The sequence below is a fragment of the Aythya fuligula genome, chromosome 2, assembly GCF_009819795.1.
Source record: "Aythya fuligula isolate bAytFul2 chromosome 2, bAytFul2.pri, whole genome shotgun sequence".
Classification (NCBI taxonomy): Eukaryota; Metazoa; Chordata; class Aves; order Anseriformes; family Anatidae; genus Aythya; species Aythya fuligula.
This window is the reverse complement of record NC_045560.1, coordinates 114,519,809-114,544,076: the sequence shown is the minus strand read 5'-3', so window position 1 is coordinate 114,544,076 and position 24,268 is coordinate 114,519,809. Positions and strand designations below refer to the sequence as shown.

Here is a 24,268-nt window from a genome sequence, read left to right as displayed (position 1 = left end):
GTTGTTAAAAATAGCTCTCTGTGTGTGTATATATTTTATTTTGCCTTTGACTAACCAGTTATATCTCAATAACACACACAAGATACTCCAAAAGAAAGTTGTCATTGTGGCGACTGGCCAGTTAAAAAGCCAAATTAAACAAGAAAACTTGGGATAAATTCATAGAGGTCCCTTGTGTAGGATGATTAAATTTTAGAGGCCAAAAGGCATTTGGTGATTACTATTTCTTGTTCAGCATAGTCACTTTCCACCATTTTATTTTTTATTATTATTTTTTTTCAGAGTAAGCTTCACCCAACATGAAGCCAAGAATATTTGGAAGAGTGTTTTTCCTTTTTTTTTTTTTTTTTTTTTTTTATTTTTTTTATTTTTCATTTTATATATTGCACATTTTGTGGCAATGTTTTTCTTGGGCTTAGTACATTTCTGATTGTAGCACAGTCATTACTTCATTTTTCTAAACATATGTATTTAAAACCCACAAGGGCTTGTGAAATCTGATACTAAAATAAGACATCGTATATATCAAAACCATGGTTTCTTTAAGAAAGCCGTGTTTTAACCTCTACTCCAGAGTGCCTTTCATGTGGCAGGAATTCATATTTTCCTTTCTTTATAATTTTGTCCTTCGTGCTGATCATAGGTATTAGAGTAGAAAATTAAAAATGTACTACTGCTTTTTAATGAAATCAGTTAAAACTATTAAAAGGAAATGTTTTATTAAAAGAGAAAAGAAAAAACTTATTCTTGTGTAGGAAGTAGCTGCCAGAGAGAACTATATTATTTGACCAGCATATGAATTTGCTACACAAAGAAATCAAAAAGTTTCTTTCAAGTTAAATTGAATGAGGAGGGTGTTCTCAGTCTGGAGAACACTTTAGCTGTTGTGACCATCTCTGATACATGTGGATTTCTTGTTCTTTTGGTATAACTTTCTTTCTGAAACATTTTCTTTTAGGATGATTTCAAAGGATATTCTTCTAATCTTTGCCTGTGTCTTTTAAAAACACATTTAAATCCTTTTTTTTTTTTTTTTTTTTTTTCCTTTCCCTCTTTGGTTAGCATTGCTTTATTCTTGTGTTGTCTGTAGTACATCTAACAAAACGGGAATGATTCAAAGTACAGAAATGCCTTTACTGTGTATACTTTCTTTGAGATTTTTCTTCTCAAGGCAGAGAAACCCGAGGTTTTCCCAGGTGTTTCAGAACACAGAGAAGTGTAAACATTCTCTGTAAAACTTGTTGTCTCATTTCCTTTGTGGTTGAGGAATGCTTGTTGCCACATGTGAATATCATTTAAAGAGGTGTCATGGTGTTACAAGCATACTTTTTAGAACATTAAAAAAGGGAGATATATTTAGGGAGACCTACTCAGAGGAATGGCTGACAAAGGGGCAAGGGTAATCAGCAAAAATAATAGCTAGGAATATCTAAATTTCAGGAAAATTTCAGGTATCCTTCTGTTTGCAGTTTCTAAGTTGGTGTTGGTAGGATATGTTTGTGTGCTTTTAATTTTTTCTTCTCATCTTGTTTTAATATATATGTATTATATAAACCTTGAGGAAATCTATGTCTCCAAAGGTATTTTCTATGGTTTTTTGTTTGTTTTGCAGTTTGTTTGTTTTTTGAGAAAATATATTTTCAGAAAACTATGGCAATAGCTCTTTCTTTTTACATGCCGTGTAAAATTGTGTTCCTGTACACTCTAAATTTTAGACAGGTTCTGGAACTTCTATATATAAAGGCTTTTATGTAGGAGAAACCAATTTATTAAAAAGCAAGAAGCCTAGCTGATGCAAGGAGCACTGAGATTTGTGATGAACTTTAGTTCCTGGGGCTTTTCATTTCATTGTTTTAAATGAGTTCTGACAAAGCTCTGGTTTCACCACAGAACAGTTTTTATTTTATTTTTTCTGGAATATTGCTATGGGTGTTGTCCTCAGGTTTGATACCATCAGAAGTTTTTCCAGACTGCCACTACAAGGAGCTACAGCACATTTTACTCTAGACATTAGAAAGACTCATTATCAGTGTGGTAGAGTACCAGAAAGCACATATGTCGTGGCCTCAGACCATGGAGTGTTCTCTAAAGGTAGGGGTAGAAATGCTGAACTTGATTGAAATGTCTATCAAAGTCTGTTTTACAGAGCAGAGGGCAGATTTGATGTGTTTTCAGTAGTCTTTACCTCAGGAAAAGAAAGAAAAATCAGATATACTATAGTGCCACAATACAACTAAGAGGTGATAAAAGAAAAAGAAAAACAACTAAAGCTAGGCCACTATTTGTAAGAGTAATCCAAACTCTTAGCTACAGAGTCGTAGAAGAATAATGTGTGGGTAGTCATGTATAAGAGCTTTGCTTTACACAGGAACCTAAGTATCTTGGATTGTGTGGTCAGTTGGTCACTTGTTACTGTCTGTGGGTGAAGGCAACCAATCTGCCAAACTCCTAAACAGAGAAACAAAACATCATTTTCTTACCAGAATCCCCTGTCTTTTGGTCTTGTTTTCCAGCAGTTTCATCCACTAGTCTGTCCACCGTGATTTTTATAGGATGACACATGGCTAGAGCTTCATTAGGTTTGTGCTGTGTTGTGTGTGCTTGTGTCATGTAGTCACTGCCCACAATGGCTCTAAGTAGACATACAAAAGGCAGGGAGGGAAATTGGTTCACGTGGGAGGCTCCTAGAAGTGGTAGGAACAGGTCTTAAGGGTAGTGGCTTAATCTCCAGTTTTTGTTTATTACATATATCCTTTCACAGAAGACTTGAATAATATTTTGTCTCTTTGGGTGGCTGCTTGCCACTCCTCCCAGGAAAGACAGAGTTGTTTTACACTTCAGAGACGGTTTGATAACAGACAGAGGACACCTGCTAGTTCTGTGGAAGCAGCTCCAGTTCTGGCTCCTTGCCTGATTCCAGGTTTTGCTGAGCTCAGAAAGTAAAACCAGACTAGGTGAGTTTGTTAATGAGATTTCAAGCAGCTTTTTCTATTATCCTGCTAAGGAATGCAAAAAATATCCTTGCGTGATACTTGGCTTGAACTTAGTATCGACGCTGAATTTCTCTCCAGTATTGCTGCAGGTTATTTCACATTTGAAGGACAATGAAAAGATTTGTTTTCTTGGTGATATATCAGATACTTCAGTCAACCGTGATTCCAGCTGCTTGTAACTCCCTCACAAGCTACAACGGACAAGGTTCGAGTTCATCGCTGGTTCTTCTGCTTTAGATATTTGTGAGTCACTACTTGGGTTAACTTCAGTGAAAGCTGAGAGGTATGCTCCGCTAGCTAGAGGCAGACACGGGGTATCTGTGAAGAATGTGTTATGTTTTAGCATGTCTGTACTGGTCTGTGTTTTTCCCATCATACTAATAATACTCTTGCCTCTGTCTTCATCTGGTCTAGAAAACCAAGAAATCTGTGTAAGGGTTGGGTATGAAGTGATGTCAGCAATATATATATATTTATATATATGGGCTCTTTCCCCATCACCTTCTGGGATTTGTTTGCAGTCTATGAGACTTTGCGGTCAAATCAGCTGTCTCAGTCTGTTTTGTTGCTTGATAGCTGTAAGCTTTCTGGCTATTTACTCAGTTCAAAAATAGTAGCTATATTTGTAATATTTTGAGGCTGAAAGTTAAGTGCCAAGTGTGAAGCATGAATAGGACCAGAGATGCAAACATTTCCTTTAGGGTACTGCCCAAATGAGAACAAATTTGATGTTAATTTTGGGTAACATGGATAAAATAGATCAAAAAATAAGCTTAAAAATGAATACCAATTTCTTTTAAGATTTTTCAAAACTTTCTTTTAGAATATGGAAGTACCCAATTGGGAGATTAAAATTTACATGTAACTATTATTCAAATGGTATAAATATAAAGTTCAAATATACATATATCCTACTCATATGTACTTCAGTTCCTATAAAACCATATGAAAGAACTGTTTAAGGGTTAAGATTTTATTTATTATGACTATATTTATTATTTAAGTGGTTAAGACTTTAGAACATAACTCGTTTTGACAGTCATACCTACTGTAGGTATCAAGAGAATTTTCTGTAGTGCAAATTAGTAGTCCTTTTAAAATTCAGAATCCAATCGGAACTTCAAAAAGAAAAATGCTTTTTTCTTGTTCCAAATTATGAATAAAAAGTTTGCGTGAGAAGCTGAGATCTGCCAGCTCTGCAGTTTCACTAGTCTTCACATAAAACTAATAGATGGTTCCCTAGCTACCTACTACTTACATAGTAAATGATAATATTTGTATTGTTTAATAAATTGTTGGATATGTAATATTTTGAAAACTCTCTTTTTTTTTTTTTTTTTATTCCTTTTTCTATCCAACATATATGTAGTGTATTTTCATTCAGTATTTAAAAGCCAATCAAATGACAGTTTCTTTCCCAAAACAGCTTACCACAAATAAGTACGTTTTTAAGCTTTTAGTAAATTAGATGTTATTGCTATTTTAACATAAGAAAATACAATAATTTAGATTAGTTTCTGTAAGGTAAGTTAGATAATTGCTGAATGTATATATAGTCTCCTGATTATCAAAGAGTAATATTACATTAAATGTCTATTTGTTGATTGAGGTATTTTAATAATTTTGAGCAATGAAAGAATTAACCTCTCAAAGGAAAATGAACGGAAAAAAAATACAAAGCAAGATTTCAATTAATTTTTCAAATCAAGTTTTCTGTTTGATACTTTAAATTGGTTTAGTTTGGGTTAACATGCTTAGTCCATGATTTTGCTGTCGGTTGAAAGAAGGACAATGAGTCTGAATGCAATTACACCTGGAACACAGTCTATATTTTACATTGGTTGAGAAAGGGAATATACTACTTTCAGTCTTCCTGTGTAGAGATCTACAAAATAACCAGGGAAGATAGTGGAATGAGGGCAAGACTTCACCATCCTGTGATTTGATTTATTTACATGTAGGCAAACTTGAAGCTTTTGCTGCTGAAAAGTTTGTAGATGGTTGACAGGAAACTTTGTGCCGATCAGCATCATTTTCAGCCATTCACTTCATGCTCTCTACTTCTCTGTGAGCCAGGGGAATAATCCTGTGGCTGTACCACTTACATACAGTACAATGTCTTTATTTTTTTCAGTCTCCTGTTCACTAGACCTCTCGTGGTTCTTTCTTCTGGGCTGGAAGAGCCCCAGTGCCAAGGGCTGCTGTGTCATTGCTCAGTCAAGCACGGCTGTGGGGGAGAGCAGCTCAGGAGTGGTCAGCAGCCACTCATTGGTCTGGGCATGCAGTTAGTCTCAGGCTTAAAATTTTATTTAATAAAGACGTCCTAGGATGCAGTGCTGGACATATTCTCAAGAGGTGATTCAATATGAATGTTATCACTGGGACAGGTTCCAGTATGTGAACCAGCCAGGAGAGGTGTTTATTTAATCCTCTGATGAAGGTCATTTTACAAACTTCCTTGTCCTGTTATAGTGTTGATTAAAACAATAACAGCTACTTTCACACTTTTAGACAATCTGTGAACTTTCTTTTTCTTCCCCCAGTTAAGAATGTGAAGAATGTTTGTCTCTGCTGACTTACAACAGCATTTTAAATTCTTCTGAAAAATTACCATTAGGCCTTCTTTTACTCTTCTAGACCATGCAAATGGGTTTTCTACAGCTTTTCCCTATAAGCCGTATTTTCTTACTTGTTATCACACTTGTTCTTTTTTAGCGTTTCTACTTATTGTCTACATTTCTGTGTAAACGGGCCCAGAATCAAGTTGATGGCAATTGAGTTGACCCATTCTGTTAATACAGTCGGTGGTGCTTTCATTACTTTCTGACCCATTTCACTGTGCTTTTGTGTTTGTCCCTTTGACTTGCCATGAAAATATGTATTTTCAGTATTTGATTTCATATTCTGTTGCATAGGACTTACTATTTTGTTGACTGACTTTCATGTTGATTTTAATTTCTGTCTCCTGTTCATCAAGATACCTCTAAATTTATGCTCTTTCTTCCAGAGGGCTTGCAATTCCCCCCAAACTGGTTTAACTCACATACACAATAAGCCTATTTTCTCTATGTGACTTCATATCAGGTCTAGAAATTAGTTATGGACCCTTCACTTTGTTTCCAACAGTGCAGAAAATGTTGTTGCTGCCTTGTGACTATTTATGGATCTGTATGAGATGAGCAGATGATTTCAAACAAATAATAATCACATTTATGACAGCTAAGTGCTCCTCTTACAGCACTCATCGTCCTATTTAGGAGCACAGCGGGAACCCTGGGAAGCTCTGGGAAGGGGCTGCACTGCAGGCACGGGGGCTGAAGGGCTGAAATGCTGCCTGCTGCCAAGCGGCAGGGCACTTTCACTGTCTGCCATACTATATTGTCTGGACAGGTTGGCTTTAGGCATTTTATTTTCCATATTTAAAACATCTTGTTTGCCAACATCATCCTTTTTCTCTTGGCAAGCAGTCTAGTGAAGACCATTAGAATTAAAAGTATAACTACAGAAGTTTTTCTTTTTCTTTTTCTTTTTCTTTTTTTTTTTTTTTCTGATAAAACTGTGTGTTTGAGAAGTTTTAAATATCAAAATAAATAGTATTTATACTTCTGTTTCACAGAGTTTTGTTGGTTTTGGGGGGAAGGTATCAGCAGAGAAAGTAACAGAAATTTGTACTTGCCTGAAATGTGTTTGCACAGCTTTGTGTATAGAAGCTGTCTAGGCTGGTGTTAGGATTTAGGTATCACCGGCTTCGTGACCAGTAGAGGGAGCCCAGAATCACAAAATATTGGAGATAGTTTTGGCTGGAGGAGTTGGGGTGAAAAGCTTGCTTTTATAATGTGCAGGAATTTTGTGATATTTGGAAGGATGCTTGATTACTGCCAACTTACAGTGACATTGGGGAAGAGCGTATCTGAAACTTGAAATGTGTGATGTCTTTTAAATGATCAAATTTTATTAAGAACTTTTATATTGGAAGGCTAATCAGTCATTTTTTCTCTTTCCTATGTCGCTGGTTGTTGTGACTCCATATCAACTTTGCAGAAAGTAAGTAACTTTTTAAAAATCTTTTTGAAAGCATGCAGATATAAGTATACTGCTTTTATGTAGGTAGGTATGTATATATAAAATAACATACCAGCAGGAAAAAAAAAAAAAAAAAAGCATGTATATATAAAATAACTTACCAGCAGAAAACAGTCAATCTTAAAGACATTCTGCTGCAAAAGGTGACTACATATGACTTTAAGAATATCACAGTGGTTTAAAGCGATCTCACCTGAGAGATGATAAATAGTATGGAAGTTCTGCATCTGAAGACTGTAAATGTTAAACATATTCCTCATATGTAGACTGTGGCAACAAAACTCAGCATATTGGTTTTGAATATGTTGTGGCTGTGAAAATTCACAGATATTGAGTTGCAAAGTTAAAAGTTATTGTAAGCAATTTGATTTTATGGAATCAAAGTTGAACTGATGTGGAGTGCTTCAAGAACTTAGGTCAAATTGTATAACCTTTCACATTCAAAGATACTTAGAGCCTTGTATTTGGCTGTGCTTGGCTGCTGTATTAATATATGCCAGCAGTTCTGAGAAGAGTGAATATGGCCTTAGGCTGAGGAGAATTTAGAAAGCATGCAATAAGTAGTATGGATCCTTTAGAAACTACCCTATGATTCAGACATCAGCCTGCACCATGGGACCTCTGATTGCTAGGTTTTCTAACCGCAGTTCCCTGTGTTGTGATACAGTATACTTCAGGCATTTCCAGCATCCCTTGTGGGTAATATCTGGGAATTTTAAAGTTGCTTGTACTGACAGAAGAATAGGCAAGTGACTGGTTAATATGGGTCAAAATAGCAGTGACACCACGGGATTTCAGTTTGAGCTGCAAGCTCAAAATAAATCCTACCCCACAATATCCGGATTACTACTTCATTTGCAACTTTAGGATTTGTGTTTTGTTTTGTAAACCATTATAGACATATGCAAGTCCACTTTTCAAGAAGGGTGGACACAGCCCTTTGGTTACAGTAATTTGGTTAAGTAATTTGGTTACAGCCAAATTACATAGGAATTGCACATATCTTTATGAAACAAGCATAACAGTAGTTAAAGTACCTCTTGGCTCAGTAGCTGATACGGATTTCTTTGTAAGTCAGAGTAGTTTCTATTGTCCACTTGCCAGTTGGCTAGACTTCGAAGATTAAGATATCTGCTGTGAACACAGTAGTGGTCATGAGATATTGCCAAATCCTCTAGTTTGGGTTCATTCATCATGTATCATTTTAATTGCTTAATGATACCTAAAAGTAACTGAGGGGTCCAGAATTTCTATAGAGGGATAAGAGAATGAAGCAGATCACTGCATGCAAGCATACCCAGTTTTGTTTCTTGTTGATGTATTGAGTTTGTCTTCCACTGCAGAGTCAGCAAGTTCTTTCTATCTTGCAGAGAAATCTTAATCTGTGATAATGTTTCACTAAAAAGATCCAAGACTGTGAGGGTCTAAATTGCTTCATGTTATGTATGCTACCATATGGAAGAAATTATGCAACTAGAACTGCTCTATTAAACGCCTTGTGTCTTTGCTTGTCAAACATTAATACAATAAGGAAAATGTGTAAAGAGATGTATACTACTTATTCCAAAACTTTTTAAAGTAATTGTTAAACTTAACTAAAATGAAGTCTGTTAATATCTTCTTTGCTACTGCTAGCAATATCATTATATTTCTGCAATACTTAGTTTTATATTATGTTACAGTATTATATCTAAAACAGATGTGGGATTAGTTTCTTTTCTTCTTTTTTAGAAAAAAAAACAAAATGGATAAATTTGCATATTGCATGGTCACGTTTGGACATGTGGACATTTTAAAATCCTTAAAATATATATATTAAATATCTGATGCTTTTTTAGCAGCATTTTTACCTGTACTTCTTGGATGTAGTAATGTGACCAACAGTAAATACATTATATTGGACAGGACTTCCAGTCCTGAGGACACTTTATCATTGTTCAATTTTTACTGGAAGAGCAATTACCACATTATCTGTCTTACCATTAAATGAATATATTTATAGTAAGGAAGAATTTTGTTGTTACAGAGCCATGGAATTCAACAGAAAGCACCATTATCATATGAAAGATGACAATTTCAGTCCAGTTTTATTTTTAAAAAAAGATCAGTCGTGCAATTTGCGACAAGGACTGGATGCTTTCTTAAAATACTGCATAATAAAGAGCAGTAGTTTTTAATGGACTTTTGAAGGCCTGATCCTGCTTTATAGTTGAGTATATAATTAAACCTGAAATACTCAGCAGCACACTTAATTTAATGCGCAGGCATTGTTCCACTTAACCAAGTGGAATATATTTACGTGGCTAAAGATAAGCGCGTGTGCCGGCTGACGACCCCAGGGAAGAAGCACAGTTTCCGATTCAGTCCCTGAGTACGCCATGTACAGTAGTCAGTAAATGGGGACAGAGATGTTATAGTACCTCTCTAAATCTTGTACAGAAATTTAATTTTAAAAATAAAATGAAGTAAAACAATTTATGAATACTTACATCCTCAGGTTTCTGAGATCAGCTTTTCACAATAGTGTATAAATAGTGTATAGGTTTATCTAGGGTAGAAACATTTGCATTATTTTTCTGCTGTATTAAAACATATTTATTATAGGGAGGTTTGTGTACAAGTACTCTTTTTTTTTTTTTTTTTTAACATGTTGTGTTCCTTTTTAAATAGTCTCTTAACATGCACGGTAATTTCACAACGGTATTGCATTTAATTACTGTCTTGAGTAGGTTGATTTCTTAATCTTTAAAACAATTATAATTTGGAAAGATAGTTCTTTACATAAGGTATAAATGTACTTATATTTATATATAGTAATCCATGTTGACCATGTTAAGCCAGGAGAAGGCTTAACTATATATCACTTTTAATTTTAATGTGTTCTTCCTGGGCTCTTTATTATTCTTTTGTTGCCTTTCATCCTATAGGATGCAGCTGCCCTTGAACTTGGTACTGTTTTGATCATTCATGTGCAGCAGCCACATTGTCTGTAACATTTTAAAAATGAGGCTTCATGGTGTTATTTACGAAGTAATTTCACATAAATATTTGGACTTTGGTTCTCTTCAAATGTGGAGCTGGTTGCTGTATGAAGAAAAGCATAATTATAATTCACAGACTTTTTGCCTCGAGCCTAGGGGACAGATGCATATGATTAAGTTTGAAACTGGCCTGTTATTGTAATGTAGATGTTTTCAGGGTTGAGAGAATTAAAAAAAAAAAAACAGAAAAAAAAAGCCAGGCAAGCATGAGTTTAAAAAAAAAAAATAGACTGAGGGAATAGTTTTACAAGAGGCACTCAATCTTGGACTGCTTTATTTTTGCACAATTTTATTTTTCAGTGGAACCTCTCCATTAGCTTGCCTGAATGCAATGCTTCATACTAACACTCGTGTAGGTGATGGAACATTCTTCAAAATCCCTGGGAAGTCGGGACTCTATGCTCTCAAAGTAAGTTTAAATTTTGTGTATAGAAAGTACATAGTGCTATTAATCCGTTTTATGAATGTCTCAATAGATAGAAAAGTAAACAGATTAGATCCTTTGGAGAGGAAATGACCTGATAGTCCTTCTAACTGCTTTCAGATGTCTTTTAAAAGGATTTATAATGAAAGTAAACATTGAATGTTTTATCCTAGAAAGCATATACATGTTCTTGAATTTAGCATATGGTATAAAAAACATGTAGCTTAGCTAAAATGCTGATTTTTCAGAGTTGTTCAGAGAAAGGCCTTTGTTTTATGAGCAGTGAGCTCAAGAGAATCACAGACTTTCTTGTTAAGTAATCAGATTAATGTTTTATTTTTACATAGTGGAAAATTGTTTGCAAGTCTAATATAAATCAGCTTTAAATGTACAGGTTGTGTCATTACTTTTGACAGGGAATTTAATTATAGTGGTGGAATTTTGTCTTTATGCTTTCTCTGTTCCTCTTTATTTGTCTTTTTTTTTTTTTTTGGTGTGTTTCTCGTGATTTCTATGGATGGATTTTTTTCTTTTATTGTACATGATCAAATTTAGAGTGGTTTCACAATCGGTGCAGGAATGTGAAGTGGAGGTGAGAAACAAGAGAGTGTGATTATATGTTTGGCAGTCTAAATGTAGTTAATTGAAATTTGGGGCTAGAGGGGTGAGGGAAAGGATGTTTTGTAATTTATGGCAGAAAAAATATGTATAAAGGTTTTAAAAACATAAAATCGTACAGATTTGCTTGTTCCTGATAACTAAAAATTCTTTATGCAAAATTGAATTAATAGATTTCAGAAGCTCCATTTCCTAATTTACTAAAACAAATGCTGTTGTTTTGCTTTAAATGTGGAGATATTCTTGGCACAAATCCAGGTATTCACAGTCACTCCCATGCTTGTGAGCTCCAGGTTGCTTTAGCTATTTGAATTCAGGAAACAGGCACAAGCTAAAAAGAAACATTAAAGGATTTGTGTTTTGCTGCAGCATTCTGGACACTCAACTGGAAGACTAGGATTTTTAACAGCCAAACAAGTCTGTTTCTGTTAAAAAGATAAAAAAAATAAAAAATAAAAAGTGGAAAAACTTGCATTTTATTTGACAGTTTTTAAATAAAAATGTTATGACTTCACAGAGTAGCTTTTTTGGTTTTGCTTTGAAAGTTGTTTCATGAAGGTCGCTTTTTATGTCTTTTTCTGAAATAACTCACAAGCATATTTCATTTTATTCTGTGTTTTGAAATGTAAGCATACGAATATACTGCAGCAATCTATTTCTGGAGATGCAGCAGGAATAATGTATAATTTTTTCTTGTTAATTTTAGTTTTCTTTTTCATTTTAACCATAGAAAGAAGAATCAACATGCCCTACTGATGGAACATTGGATTTAGGATGTGAATCTGAGTTAGATGGCACTGAAATGGCTGAGACAAACAATAATAATGGAGAAGAAAATGGTGGTAGGTGTTTTAATTTCAGTGTTAGAGGACGTATTTGGGGAAAAGATAAAGTACTGTTTACATAGGTGTGATTCACGGTGTGATTTCTAAAGAGTAATGTTTTGTGCGCAGTAGAATTATTTTTTAGTAGCTTCTCTCTTTTGCCTTTATAATTAAATCAGGAACACCAAGTGCCTTTATTTTTTTTTGTAAAAGACAATGTTTTGTTTTGTAAAAGACAATGAGTAGTGCTGTTAGGTGTATGCTGAGTAGATAATTTCATGGTTTATCATTGTTCTAGGCCTTACAGCTAATGAGTAATTTGCATTACCAGGCTTCAAACTTGCAGTGGCCAGATACTGATATACCCCACTCATTTAGGCATGGACCTGTGGGGTCCCTCAGTAGTGTTCTGGGCACAGGATAAAGATGAGGTTTTTACTTATTTCAGGCAGAGGTTCTCCTGGATGCCATGTTGGTTTGGCATAAAGACATATTGAAGTATTGGATCCTGTGCATTTTCTTTCTTCTTCTTTTTCTTTTCCTTCTTTTTTTTTTTCTTTTCCTTTCTTTTCGTTTTTCTTTTCCTTCCTTTCCTTTCCTTTCCTTTCCTTTCCTTTCCTTTCCTTTCCTTTCCTTTCCTTTCCTTTCCTTTCCTTTCCTTTCCTTTCCTTTCCTTTCCTTTCCTTTCCTTTCCTTTCCTTTCCTTTCCTTTCCTTTCCTTTCCTTTCCTTTCCTTTCCTTTCCTTTCCTTTCCTTTCCTTTCCTTTCCTTTCCTTTCCTTTCCTTTCCTTTCCTTTCCTTTCCTTTCCTTTCCTTTCCTTTCCTTTTCTTTTGTCAAATAACAACAAACTGAAACATTGCAAGCACTTAAAATGGCTTCAAACAGTTTTAGAAAATCAGTATTTTTATTTCTGAAAGGTATAATCGCTCATAAACAAAAAACAGTTCCTCAGTCACCTAACATAACTTGCAAGTAATAGAAATTAATATTGTTCTTATTAGAGGTACACTCATGTAGTGTTTGTAAAGAGAATGTTTTATTAAAAAAAATAAACTTTTGAGGATCTCTGAAATAAATCTTCCATTCATCAGTTCTGCCCACCTGCTCAGAACCTGTCCCACTGCTTGCCTGCAGCTGACTGTTCTGGGTCACTTTGTGTATGGTGAGAGGGTGTCCTGTTTGTAACTAGGACATGAAAAGATTCATGCCTTTTTTTCTACTACAGATTGCCCTTTTTGATCTTTGGTGACTCACTTGGCTTCTATGCTAGAGCTGTACAGGACTGATACTGTTGTTTAAGTATTGCTCATTACAGCATTGAAAAATTACAAAATATTCTGTGATAGGAGTGATGGGATTGCCTAAAACAGGTTGAAGTCCCTCGGTTTGTTCATCCCAGAGCAGAGCAGGCTGAGGGGAGGCCTCATGGCAGCCTGCAGCTCCCTCACGAGGGGAGCGGAGGGGCAGGCGCTGAGCTCTGCTCTCTGGGGACAGCGACAGGACCCGAGGGGATGGCATGGAGCTGGGACAGGGGAGGGTCAGGCTGGGGGTTAGGGAAAGGGTGTACACACAGAGGGTGGTTGGGCACTGGGACAGGCTGCCCAGGGCAGTGGTCACGGCGCCAAGCTTGCTGGAGTTCAAGAAGCATTTGGACAATGCTCTCAGACACGTGGTCTGATTTTGGGGTGGTCCGGTGTGGAGTTGGGAGTTGGACTCAGTGGTCCTTGTGGGTCCCTTCCAACTCAGGATGTGTTGTGGTTCTGTGTTCCTAGGTTGTTTGGAATCTGCTGGTGAAGCTATGAAGCTTGATTGAAAAACAAAAGTCATAAATTATTAAACGGCTTTACATCTTCTTTGTGATATTTTATGTTTAAAAGTTAAATACTGCAAGCGCTGTGTTTTTATTCTTATGTAGTCTGTACTGCATGTACATGTATAAAGTGAACATACATATTTGTAGTTCTTCAACAATTCCTGTCTGATATTCAGTTGATGGACACTTCCCTAAGTCACCGGAAGAATCCAGCAATGAAAAGCAGTGTAAATAGTCGCATTTCAAGTCATAGACAGGAAAGCAGTAAAGTTTATGTTGCTACTTAAAAACAAACAAAAATAGTGGCAAAACCCTGGCAATTATTTAGGATGGTAGGATGTAAATAATAGTGCCACAATGCCAGAAGTAGAAAATTGTTGGGTTTGGACTGGGAGGAGGCTGAATACTATTTTCACAGTTTACAGTGATAAAAATCATTCTAGCACTTAGGGTGGCATAAAAGAGCAGCTGCTAAAATTAAACATTTTTAAATATTTGTGGTAGAGCAGTAATTTACACCTAGATTGTATTTAAAGCTGAGAACTTTCCCTCATATTTTCCTCTTTAACAAATTGTGATATTTTTAAATTTTTGAAAACATGACTTTTTTCATTTTTCTAGTGTTATGAAGTTTGTAAATTAAAAAAAAAAAAAAAAAAAAGAGTAACTGGGATGGTAATAGTGAGTCTATATTGTATTTAGAAAGACCAAGGCTGGGTGTAATCAATAAGGAATTGAAGACAGCATATCTTGTATCAGCCAGCTGATACGGGACTTAGCTTTGTTAAACATGTTTGATAATAGCTTTTCGTCAGACTGAAAGTTTAGTTGATAAAGGCATCTATTGATATATATTTAGAATTCTGTAAGTGTACGTTTGCAGTGTGTAATGCTTGGCTTAAAAACAGCACCGTGACCAAGAAATGCAGCCAATTCTAAGCGGATTGAAAATTGCAAGTTAGTAGATCTGCAGAGGAGTAGGAATCACCATCCAAAATAGGTATTTTTGCTGTTCTCTTGAGGACGTGATTTGATCCTTTTTCATTCAAGGTATTTGTCATTACTTTTTGAAAAGTGTAAAATCCTTCCTGATTAAATTTATTGATAATAAATAAAAATGTAGAGATGCCTTCTAATAGCCTTCTAAATGATTAGAGCAACATGAATTTTATTAGAATTTAAAGTAAATTAAAAAGGTTATGTTTGTGAAATGGAGATATTTTTCCAATAAAATCAGTAAATCTGAAAAGCATTTCAGATTTCACAGTAGAAAATTAATTCAACATAAATGAGATGCTTCTGCTAATTAGTCCAATGCAGTTTTTGGACTATAATTCTGGTAATACTGATTAAAGTGTATAGGTGCAATTTTTCCTTTGGGTATAGCAGTAGTTAAATGATTAGTGGTGTACTGCATTCAATATAGCTGTAAGAAAGAATTAGGGAAAATAGGAAAGGATTTAGTAAAGAGATATTAGAACTCCTGAGTGAACAAATACCTCCATTTCTCTGGGAAATTTAAGAAAGCCAGTCTAGTTAGTTTATCAGAGATGAGGAGATGACTTGATCGTTTTGTAAATATTTTTAAAAAGTTATTTCTATAGAAAATATTTGGTGTAGCAGAACAAACCTAACCAGATGCCTATCAGTTTAACTATGCATACTAAAACTGGGATTACAGAAAAGTATTCTGTGGCATAAAAAAAAAAAAAAGTTCCAGTATAAGAAATGCTTTATGAAATGCTCTGACTGATGTTTTAGAAAAGGTCAATAGATACAGCAATTCCTTTCAGCCTTAATATGTATGATACATAAAACAATAGATATTGTTTTCATGTTGTATTCTTAACTGTCTGATTGCATTTTTAATTTGCTCTTGTTTCCAGTGTGATAGAGTCCAGAAGCCCCAGTTCCAACAGAACGATCAGATGCCAAGAGGAGTTGTTTAGTAAGGGTCTAAAAGTGCCTCTTTAAAGTTAATTAGCTGGAAACTGAGGATGAGACCCTATCATGAACTTCAGCAATTGCCCCTGTCCTTTCGTGGGCTTTTAGATGACAGTCTTCAGCTTTCTGACTAAAAAGTACCAGCTGACATTCAAACAGCAGTCACAGTATAATGCAAGCTACTGAACAATTCTATTAGCATAATAAAATACAAACTTCTCACAGTTATAAATGCATGACGTGGCAAAAGCTCTTAGTCCACATCAGTACTGTTAAACTGATAACCAGAAAGGCCACACCTCAGGATTTTGCAGATGCTGCGGAGAAATCTCTTTCCCCACCTTCTCCCAAGGCACATGTGAAATGAACGCTTTATGTTACCGTTGATTTTGTTTGGAATGGGATTTCTACAGAAGGTCTCTAATAGTCTCTCGTATCTTTTTGTAAATTCCATTTCACTCAAACCCAGGGCAGCAAGTAAAGGCACAGTCAGTAAAAGAATTAAAATCCCAATTACTGTTGCCTGGGAAAATGATGACTATAATATCCTCTTGCCCATCAATAGGATGTTCTGTTCTCAAAAAAGCACTGGTCCCCAGGGTTTCCGAAGCCAGGGGTAATCCATCAGCCACGGAGAGCAGTTGATTAAAAGTTGTCTTCATGCAAGCCAGTGGAATGCACAATGATCTAACTGTGGAGGAGGTAGCAATCCCTGCGGTAGCATGCCTTCCCTCCCCAGGCCCAACCCAAACAGAGGGCCTGAAGTTTGCCCAGAGCTGAGCAATATAATTTCCTCTTGAGACGCCGTGGTTTGCAGCACTTCCGAAAACTGGAAGTTCTTCAATATAAAAATGAACTGGCAGAATTAATCTCTTAGGCAGTTTTCTTAGAGGTAGTAAATGGATGATAGAGGATCAGATTCTTGCTGAATCCTGAAATTTTGTCTTTGTAGCTGCTGTGATCTTGGATGCCTTATGCTTTTTGGACTAGAAAGCTGCTAGGATAAATCCTATTGGGAGGAATGAGCATTCACCATTGTTTGAAAGCTGAGTCCACGTTTATGTATTCAGGTTCTTTCTGAGAACAGAATTTCTGGCAGTTGAGGGAAACCTGTCATCCTTAGCATATTGTTTCTTGAGAACGATGCCGCTGCTTCCACTGAGCATGTCTGTTGTACGTGGCAATATCTGGATGCTAGGTAGGCTCTCTCTAAGCAGTAGAGTGGCAAAGGAATAGCAGCCCAAACATACTGAGGTTGGGATGACACATCAGAAAGAGACTTTTCCTGGTTTTTTGCTTTTTTTTTTTTTGTTTGTTTTGTTTTGTTTTGTTTTGTTTTGTTTTTTTCCCCACAAGTAGCTACAAAACAGAATTACTATACCTGAGATTAAGTTTAACTTCTGTATGTTTCACTGCCTCTGTGGCAATAAGGCATAAGAATGAGAAGATAACATAGAGCTTGAGGGAGGGATCTTCTCATCTCTTTTTTTGTTTTGTTTTGTTTTGTTTTTTTCTGTACATTAGCAGTTATGAGGCCTTAGAAACTGGTGACTTAGTGATGACAGACTACATTTTTAGTGGAAAATGTTGACTTCCTTTGGAACGAGGCTTCACAGTTTTCAAAGATTTATTAAATGTCTGGGCACAAAATTCTCCTCAGATTATTATGTGATTCAGTGCAAGCTACCATCCTGACAGGGTATTTGATGTCTATTTCCAAAACATGATTGAATGTTACTCATCATTTCACAGTGCAAGTATTACTTTTTGAAAAGAATCTTACAGTCACAGTAGGGCCCTTGATATATGCATCTGGTTTTGCTTGCATTGGTGAACTTGTGCAATTAACCAACTCCCAAACTGGTTTTCATTTTCAAAAGCTGATGGCAAGAGTCGCATTCTGAATTGTTCAGATTTTGCAAGTTGAGCTGTAGAGATCAAAGAGTGATGGAGGTGAATTACTTGATATGTCTGTGTTGGCAAAGCGTGACTATTTATGTCAATGCAAGTATAGATCTGTGTCACCCAAAGAAAATATTGAATTTTATGGATATTTCAGAGAGAGTTTTTGTGTGTAAGGGGGTTCTCTGTGAAGTTTTGTATCTCTAGAGTGTGTATATACATTTTATGCTTGAGGTAGATTATAGTCTTTAGCATATGGTAGCAATATTAATTTGAATTTTGTAATGTGGCCATTAGTAAACAATCCTTCTCATCTGCTGTGGTTTCTGTAACAAAGAAGGAAGTGAACTGGTGTTGATTTTACTGGTTTGATTTTAAATCAGTATGGTCTGTCTGAAATCAGAATTAATTGTGCTATTTATTTGGGGAAAATAAGCCCCATAAAGCACTCCAGGAACTTTTCTGTCCACCCAGTTACATAAATCTGTTTATAATTATTCCTAATAACTTTCTGTGACATTGAGACAGAATAATTTTAAGTTGTATTATTACAAAAGACTGTTTCTTTGAAGAAATGTATCTTCTAATATGGTTTAAGTACGTATCATATTTATTGGGGGTAGGGAGGTTGTAGTAACATAAAAATACTGAGATACCTTATGAAATTTGAAATTAAAAGGTAACATTGCTGATTTTTACAAATCATAGCCTGTCACAGTAATTACCAAAACTGGTCTTGGAAAAATGGAAGAGAGGAGGTTATTTTAACTGGAGGTTGTCAAAAACATTTTTAACATCCTCTTTTCATTAAGTAATTCTAATTCTATCATTCATGTTAACACTCCCTGAACACTCACTAAGGAGGTCTTATCTTCAGAGACCCAGCTGCTCTTCCAGCTCGTAACCTAACAGTTTATGGCTTAATAGTTGCTTTATTTCTTCACTCAGTCCTGGTCCTTGAAGAAGCTGAATGGAGCTTAATTATTCTCCATTAAAGCGAAATGCCTCCTGTAGGCTTAAAACTGCTCTCGTTCCCTTTTTCTGCTGTAGCAATAATGGTGAATCCTCTTTATTTGCTACCCAAATATTTTTGCTTAGTCTGTTGCATTCTTTCAAGGATCTTTTCTTCCTCCCCAACATCTAGTTTATTTTTAACATTCTTTTCTGATAGAGTTTTTCAAGGTAACATGGATCTGATAATATTCATGCATCTTCAGTGCTTATGGACAAAGTAGTTCCAGCTTTCCAAAGTTGTACATATGTACAAAGACCACTGACTCTATATGAAATTGTTTTTCTTTTACTGTGTTCTTTGGTTTTCATAGCTGCAGTCTTAAGTCTTTGTTGTTTTTTTTTCACTAGGACCATCAATTTTTACTTCAAACACTGACATATTTTTCTATCACGTTTTTCCCTTTTTTCACTTCTGACTCATGCAGAGAAAAGCAGTTGGACCTTATCCATTTGAATGAACAAATAAATACAATTTTCTGTGGTCGCAGCCTTTGTAGTATACTGAGATTTTGGCATAGATTGATTTAAATCACTAAGCAGCACAACTTGCTTTAAAGAATAAATTTATTGATAATCTCATATTTGTATTTAATTTCCTAAAGAAAATTTTAATTTATATTGTTTTGTAAACAATTAATATATTGATTTTCTTTGGTATTATTATTTTTTTTTTACTAATCAAGAGAATATACTGTATAAACTACTAAGCAATTATATAAATTAACATAATGTATTTAGATTTTTAGTGTTTATATCTTCTATTTTTGGAAAATAGGCAATGACATGTCTTATTAACTGGATGGTTAGGTTTTTACCCATGATTTGTATCAAGCTGCTTTTAAATGGAAATAGAAATTTAAATGATCATGGAAAACAATATTTAGAATAACTTCTTAATATTTTAAGCTACAGGATATGTGAAGGAAACTATTTTTAATGTACTAAATATATCTTAGGAAGGAAATATTTATTGTTAATAAATGAAGTTGAGTTTCTCTAATCACAATGCCATTAAAAAAATTTAAGCAGTGGATTTTAGCCTCATACATCTATTTCTTTAACTATAGTTGACAGGAAACAGAAATACTTTGTTCTCCAATTATTTTCAGAAATCTGAAGGACGTAGTTTTGGTTTGCACTAAACTGAACCATCATACATTGAGGTACCTGCAGAACTGATCACAGATATGGAAAGCTGGTTTATTATTTCAGCAGGTTTTAGTTCCAGTTGCTTCAACAAGTAGAACAAGCCCTGTTCCTTGGTTTATTTTCACTGTCAAAGTTTTAAGGAAACAGAAGCAAGAGGAAACAATACATTGATACTAGTTTTTATGCGAAATTAAGGTAATGATAGAAATCAAGAGTATTGCCTCTAACAGACCTTGTCACGATTTCATTTTAATTCAAATTAAAGGGTTTATTCTTAGAATAAAAATGAATTAAAGCCTAAAATTAATTTAGAGCCATGTTTATATTTATTCCCATGCTGTATCACGAGTTTGACATTAACAGCTGTAGCGTTGAGCATCATCAGTTAGTGGTGCCAAACCTCTCTGTGATGAACTTTATCACTAAAATAAATAGGAAATACTGTTGGATAATGTCCTGAATCAAAGTCATGAGAACCAGAATTTCCCACTTAGTCAAAAACGAACTAGGAGTTCTAGTCATCCTGGAGAACAGAAATACATTCTTCACTATAATTCATGTTGTATCCTCACTTAGAAGGGGGACTTATATACGTAATAGTTTTCCTTCTTCTGCCATTTTTAAATTTGTTCAATTCTGTTCTCCTTAACTTTGGGATTTGTATGCTTACATTATTTCTATTTTTAATTCAGTTCTTTGACTCTTAGTCTTTGCCAGAAAACAGTAATATATATACATATATATATATATATATATATATATAAATCTTGAAAATAAGAATCAAAACATAAGTTGAGTAATTTGAAATGTCAGGTTTTTATTTTGGTGTAGGTGTTCTGTATCTCAGGAGCTATTATAGTGATTTAGATTATATAAAATAGCTATTGTTTGTTTTCTGCTGACAATTTACTGCTCCTCTGAGTTGCCTTTTTTGATAGTAAGCATTGCTTATCATGTGGAAAACATTGATCCAACCAGGTGACACTGTAAGCTTAGGATCTGTTTTGTATTGCATCTTTGTGTATTCTTGATAAATGCTTTGAGTACATGGGAAAAAAGTGAAAAGTATCAGTTAGAAGTCTTGTGACAAAATTGGATTTGTCTTATCTGCTAATGAAATTTTTTAATCTAATGTGAAAATTATCTTGACATAATGCCAAAACCATAAAACAGAATATATTCTGCTTGTCAAATAAGTATTAATTATTTTTTTCTTTCAGTGTGGAAAGAAATGTTTAATATCCCATGCATCTTACACTGGCAATTACTTATTGATAGATAAATTGTCTCAATTCTATCTCTTTTCTTACAAACCCAAAGAAAAAGCCATTACAATATTTATTTTATGAAGCACTGCTAGAGGCACGGGAGTTGGAATGCTACTTCACTTATCTGCTTGCCCCATTGAAGGATGGGAGGAGGAAACCACACGCGAACAGAAATATTGGGCTAAAATTCTTTCAGGCCCATGTCTGTGCAACCTCTGCGTGTCCTCAAACTGCTTTCATAGGTTCACCACGTATGGCAGATCTCGAGGAAAGCATAAGCAGTTTGGGGACTTTCTAAAGCAAGCGTGTCAGCATGCAAACCGGCTTGGGGCAGCGCACGGGAACCCAGACTTGAACCCAGTCAGAGGAGGAGGGAAGAAGAAAGCTGCTCCATTTCTGGATCTGTGCTCAGTCTGTTTTAGCTGGGCTGCCTTAAGACACTGATAAGAGTGATAGTAACGCCAGGCATTAGAAGTGGAAAGGTTTTCACAGCCCTTTTGGCCAAGCTTGTTGACTACCAAGATTAACAGGATGCTCCAGGCATTTTCACAGCATTCATATCTGTTTAATAAAGCTGGATTTAAAAAAATAAAAAATAATAAAAAAAAAAAAATCATGTTTTTAACCAGGAGACTTTTTCTGTGTCTAAGACAATATGTATTCAAGAGGCTGATTAAAACAAGTGCAGTAGTATTTATTCATTAAAACATGTATTATTAAAAAGGCTGACAAATAGCAGTGTGTATTACCTGAGAGACCAGAGTTCCTCTTTGCAGGATATTCCAGTCTACCTGTTAAACAGGCAAGTGTGTGTTCTTACTTTTACCAAAAAGTACTTACAAAATAGATTAGTCTGGCTCCTATGACGCCATTACGATCTGGAATGCAGTTGCATACTCATAAATCCAGCATACAGGGTCATCAGTGTCTTCTGTATAAATACATGTTTAGACACATAGTAATCTGTTAGAAATGACTTGGTGAAGAAGATAATTTTTGCCTGGCTTCTGTGTGAAAACTGTTATTCAGCTTCCTCAGTTACGTTTCAGGACCTGACAGGCAAAATCTGCAGTCTCCGGAGCTGCACAGAAAGGGGCTGGTGAGGTACAAATATTTGTGAAGCAATTCATGTATTTAGAATATAGCTTCATTCCCAGCTCATTTGGACCTCAAGATTAGTCGAATTTAGTGAAGTGAGCTTTTTTGTTTTCCGGGCACTTGCTTCTCCCTCCCCCCCCTGCTTTTCTTAGGGCTCTCCAAGATGCATAGAAGATAAACCCCATAACAGTATTTTTTTTTTCTTTTATATAGTTTGCCCAAAGCAGACATCTGAAGAAATGTCTTCCAATCGTGATTCGAGCCTTACAAATGCACCAGTGCAAAGCAAGCTAGTATCTTCCTTCCAGCAGCACACGAAGAAAGCACTTAAGCAGGTAAGCACCTACTGCCTAGTCATCAGTTGGCTTTCCTCTAGCATGGGTGTCAGTCTGATATGAACATGATTTCAGCAGAATTTCAGGACATTTCTAATGGGATTTTTAGGGCTTTGTTTAGTGATGTATTGCTGGGTTTTTCTTCTTTTTTTCTTTCCCCACCCCCTTTTTTTTAAAAAAAAACAATGGTGCAGTCCTGCCATTTACTGTGGTTTTGATGTGTTTTTGTTTGTTTGTTTGTTTGTTTTTGTTTGTTTTAAGTGCTTTGCAATTAAGCAGAATTGTTTGTATTAATCACATCCCAGGTTTTTGTGTGTAAGCACTTAACACTGGAAATTTTATGTGAGACTTAAAATAAAGCAAACATTTTGAAAGAAGTTCTGCAGATAGGTAAGAAGCTGGGTATACTTGCTCTTTAGTTTTTCTTTATGGTCTGTTTAGTAATAGTTTGCGTACTGTATCTGACATTACAGTGTATAAGAGTGAGGTTGTTTTTGTTTCTTGAATAACCTGTGATTTGGATGATTTAGGTTGGAAGATATGTAGTAAAGTTTGGCAAAAGTAACTGTGTGTTCAAAGTCAGATGTTAACAGAAATCATAACTGTGAAATTTGTTTTCCAACAATGCCAAATTAGTTCAGCTTACAACAGGGCAAATGAAAAACTAAAAAAATAATAATTCAAAAAATATATATATCAGTATTTCCTCTCAGTTGTGAATATGTAGGAATTGTTTTAGTCATGTAAATACAGCAAAAAAAACGAAATACAACTTTTCTAAAATGTTAGTTTAACGAGATGATGTTGCTTTAATTTTTCTGGTAACTGGTCTCTTAGTTATGTTTAACTGAAGTATAGTATTTCATGGGGTAGTTTATTGCAGAGTTGTTGATTTAGGCTTAAATTGAGCAAAGCCTGTCCACATCTCCTTCTCGAAACACTTCAGTATTTGTGCTTAGTTTTTCATGCAGTTTAAGTGTATATCCACTAAAATTAATAGACCTTTATCGTATCTATAAGGTTATCTTTTACTGGCGGGTTTGAGGACTGGGGAGGATTCTTAGGTTGGGGTCTCACAACTGCTTGCTCAGGAAGGTTGGACAGTGCACAAAGCAGCTCTCTAGCTGTTTGGGTAGTTCAGAGAAAGGCACTCAACTTTTTGGAAACTTCTGTATAGATCTTTTATAATATATAAACTTTCTGAGGTGTGGAGGGAGCAGGGGAAGGGAAAGGAGGAAAAAAAGCAAAGCTATGAGTGTTTGAACATGTGTAAGCTGTTTAAACTCTGTCATTTGTCACTTAGCAGATATATGGCTCTGAGAATAATTTTTAAAAGGGCAAACTAATCAAAATAGCTTAATTAATATAAAAAGTCATAACATTGATGGAAATCTTTGAAAACATTCCCTAAGGCAGTAGGGTTAGAGCAGAATTGGAAAGTTAAGTAATCAATAGAAAGAAATCAGTTTTAATTAAGTTAATGGTAATTAGATCTTGTACTTCAGAGTATGAGATTATTACACCTATCAGTAAAATGTTTTCTGTATGTACAGTATTAGACAAATGTACAATTGTATTGCAGAGTGCCAGAGGGTTTTTCCTTTGTTTTAATTTTTCTCTAAAGCTTCAGGTGTTGGCTACTGCCATATGCATGCTGCAGATTTGATTTAATTTGATATTGCAGCAGAGGAGAAAAAACTTCAACAGTGATTTTCTTTCACTTCGCAATCTTTCTATTGCTTTTATGAATGCACATAACAC

At 35.2% G+C, this 24,268-nt stretch overlaps 1 protein-coding gene across 5 annotated transcripts in view; it reads left to right on the top strand.

Moving 5' to 3' along the window:
- The window catches only part of ASXL3 (ASXL transcriptional regulator 3), a 126,030-nt gene that overhangs the window by 44,773 nt on the left and 56,989 nt on the right, over nt 1-24,268 (top strand). For 3 of the 5 annotated variants that reach the window (XM_032180776.1, XM_032180781.1, XM_032180778.1), the window contains 3 exons: nt 10,418-10,526; nt 11,890-12,001; nt 22,386-22,507. In XM_032180776.1, coding sequence (XP_032036667.1) covers nt 10,418-10,526; nt 11,890-12,001; nt 22,386-22,507 — 343 coding nt within the window. Of the gene's footprint in view, nt 1-2,935; nt 2,955-3,071; nt 3,277-6,645; nt 6,649-10,417; nt 10,527-11,889; nt 12,002-22,385; nt 22,508-24,268 lie in introns of those variants that run through there. The other 2 variants (XM_032180779.1, XM_032180777.1) reach the window with 2 other exon arrangements.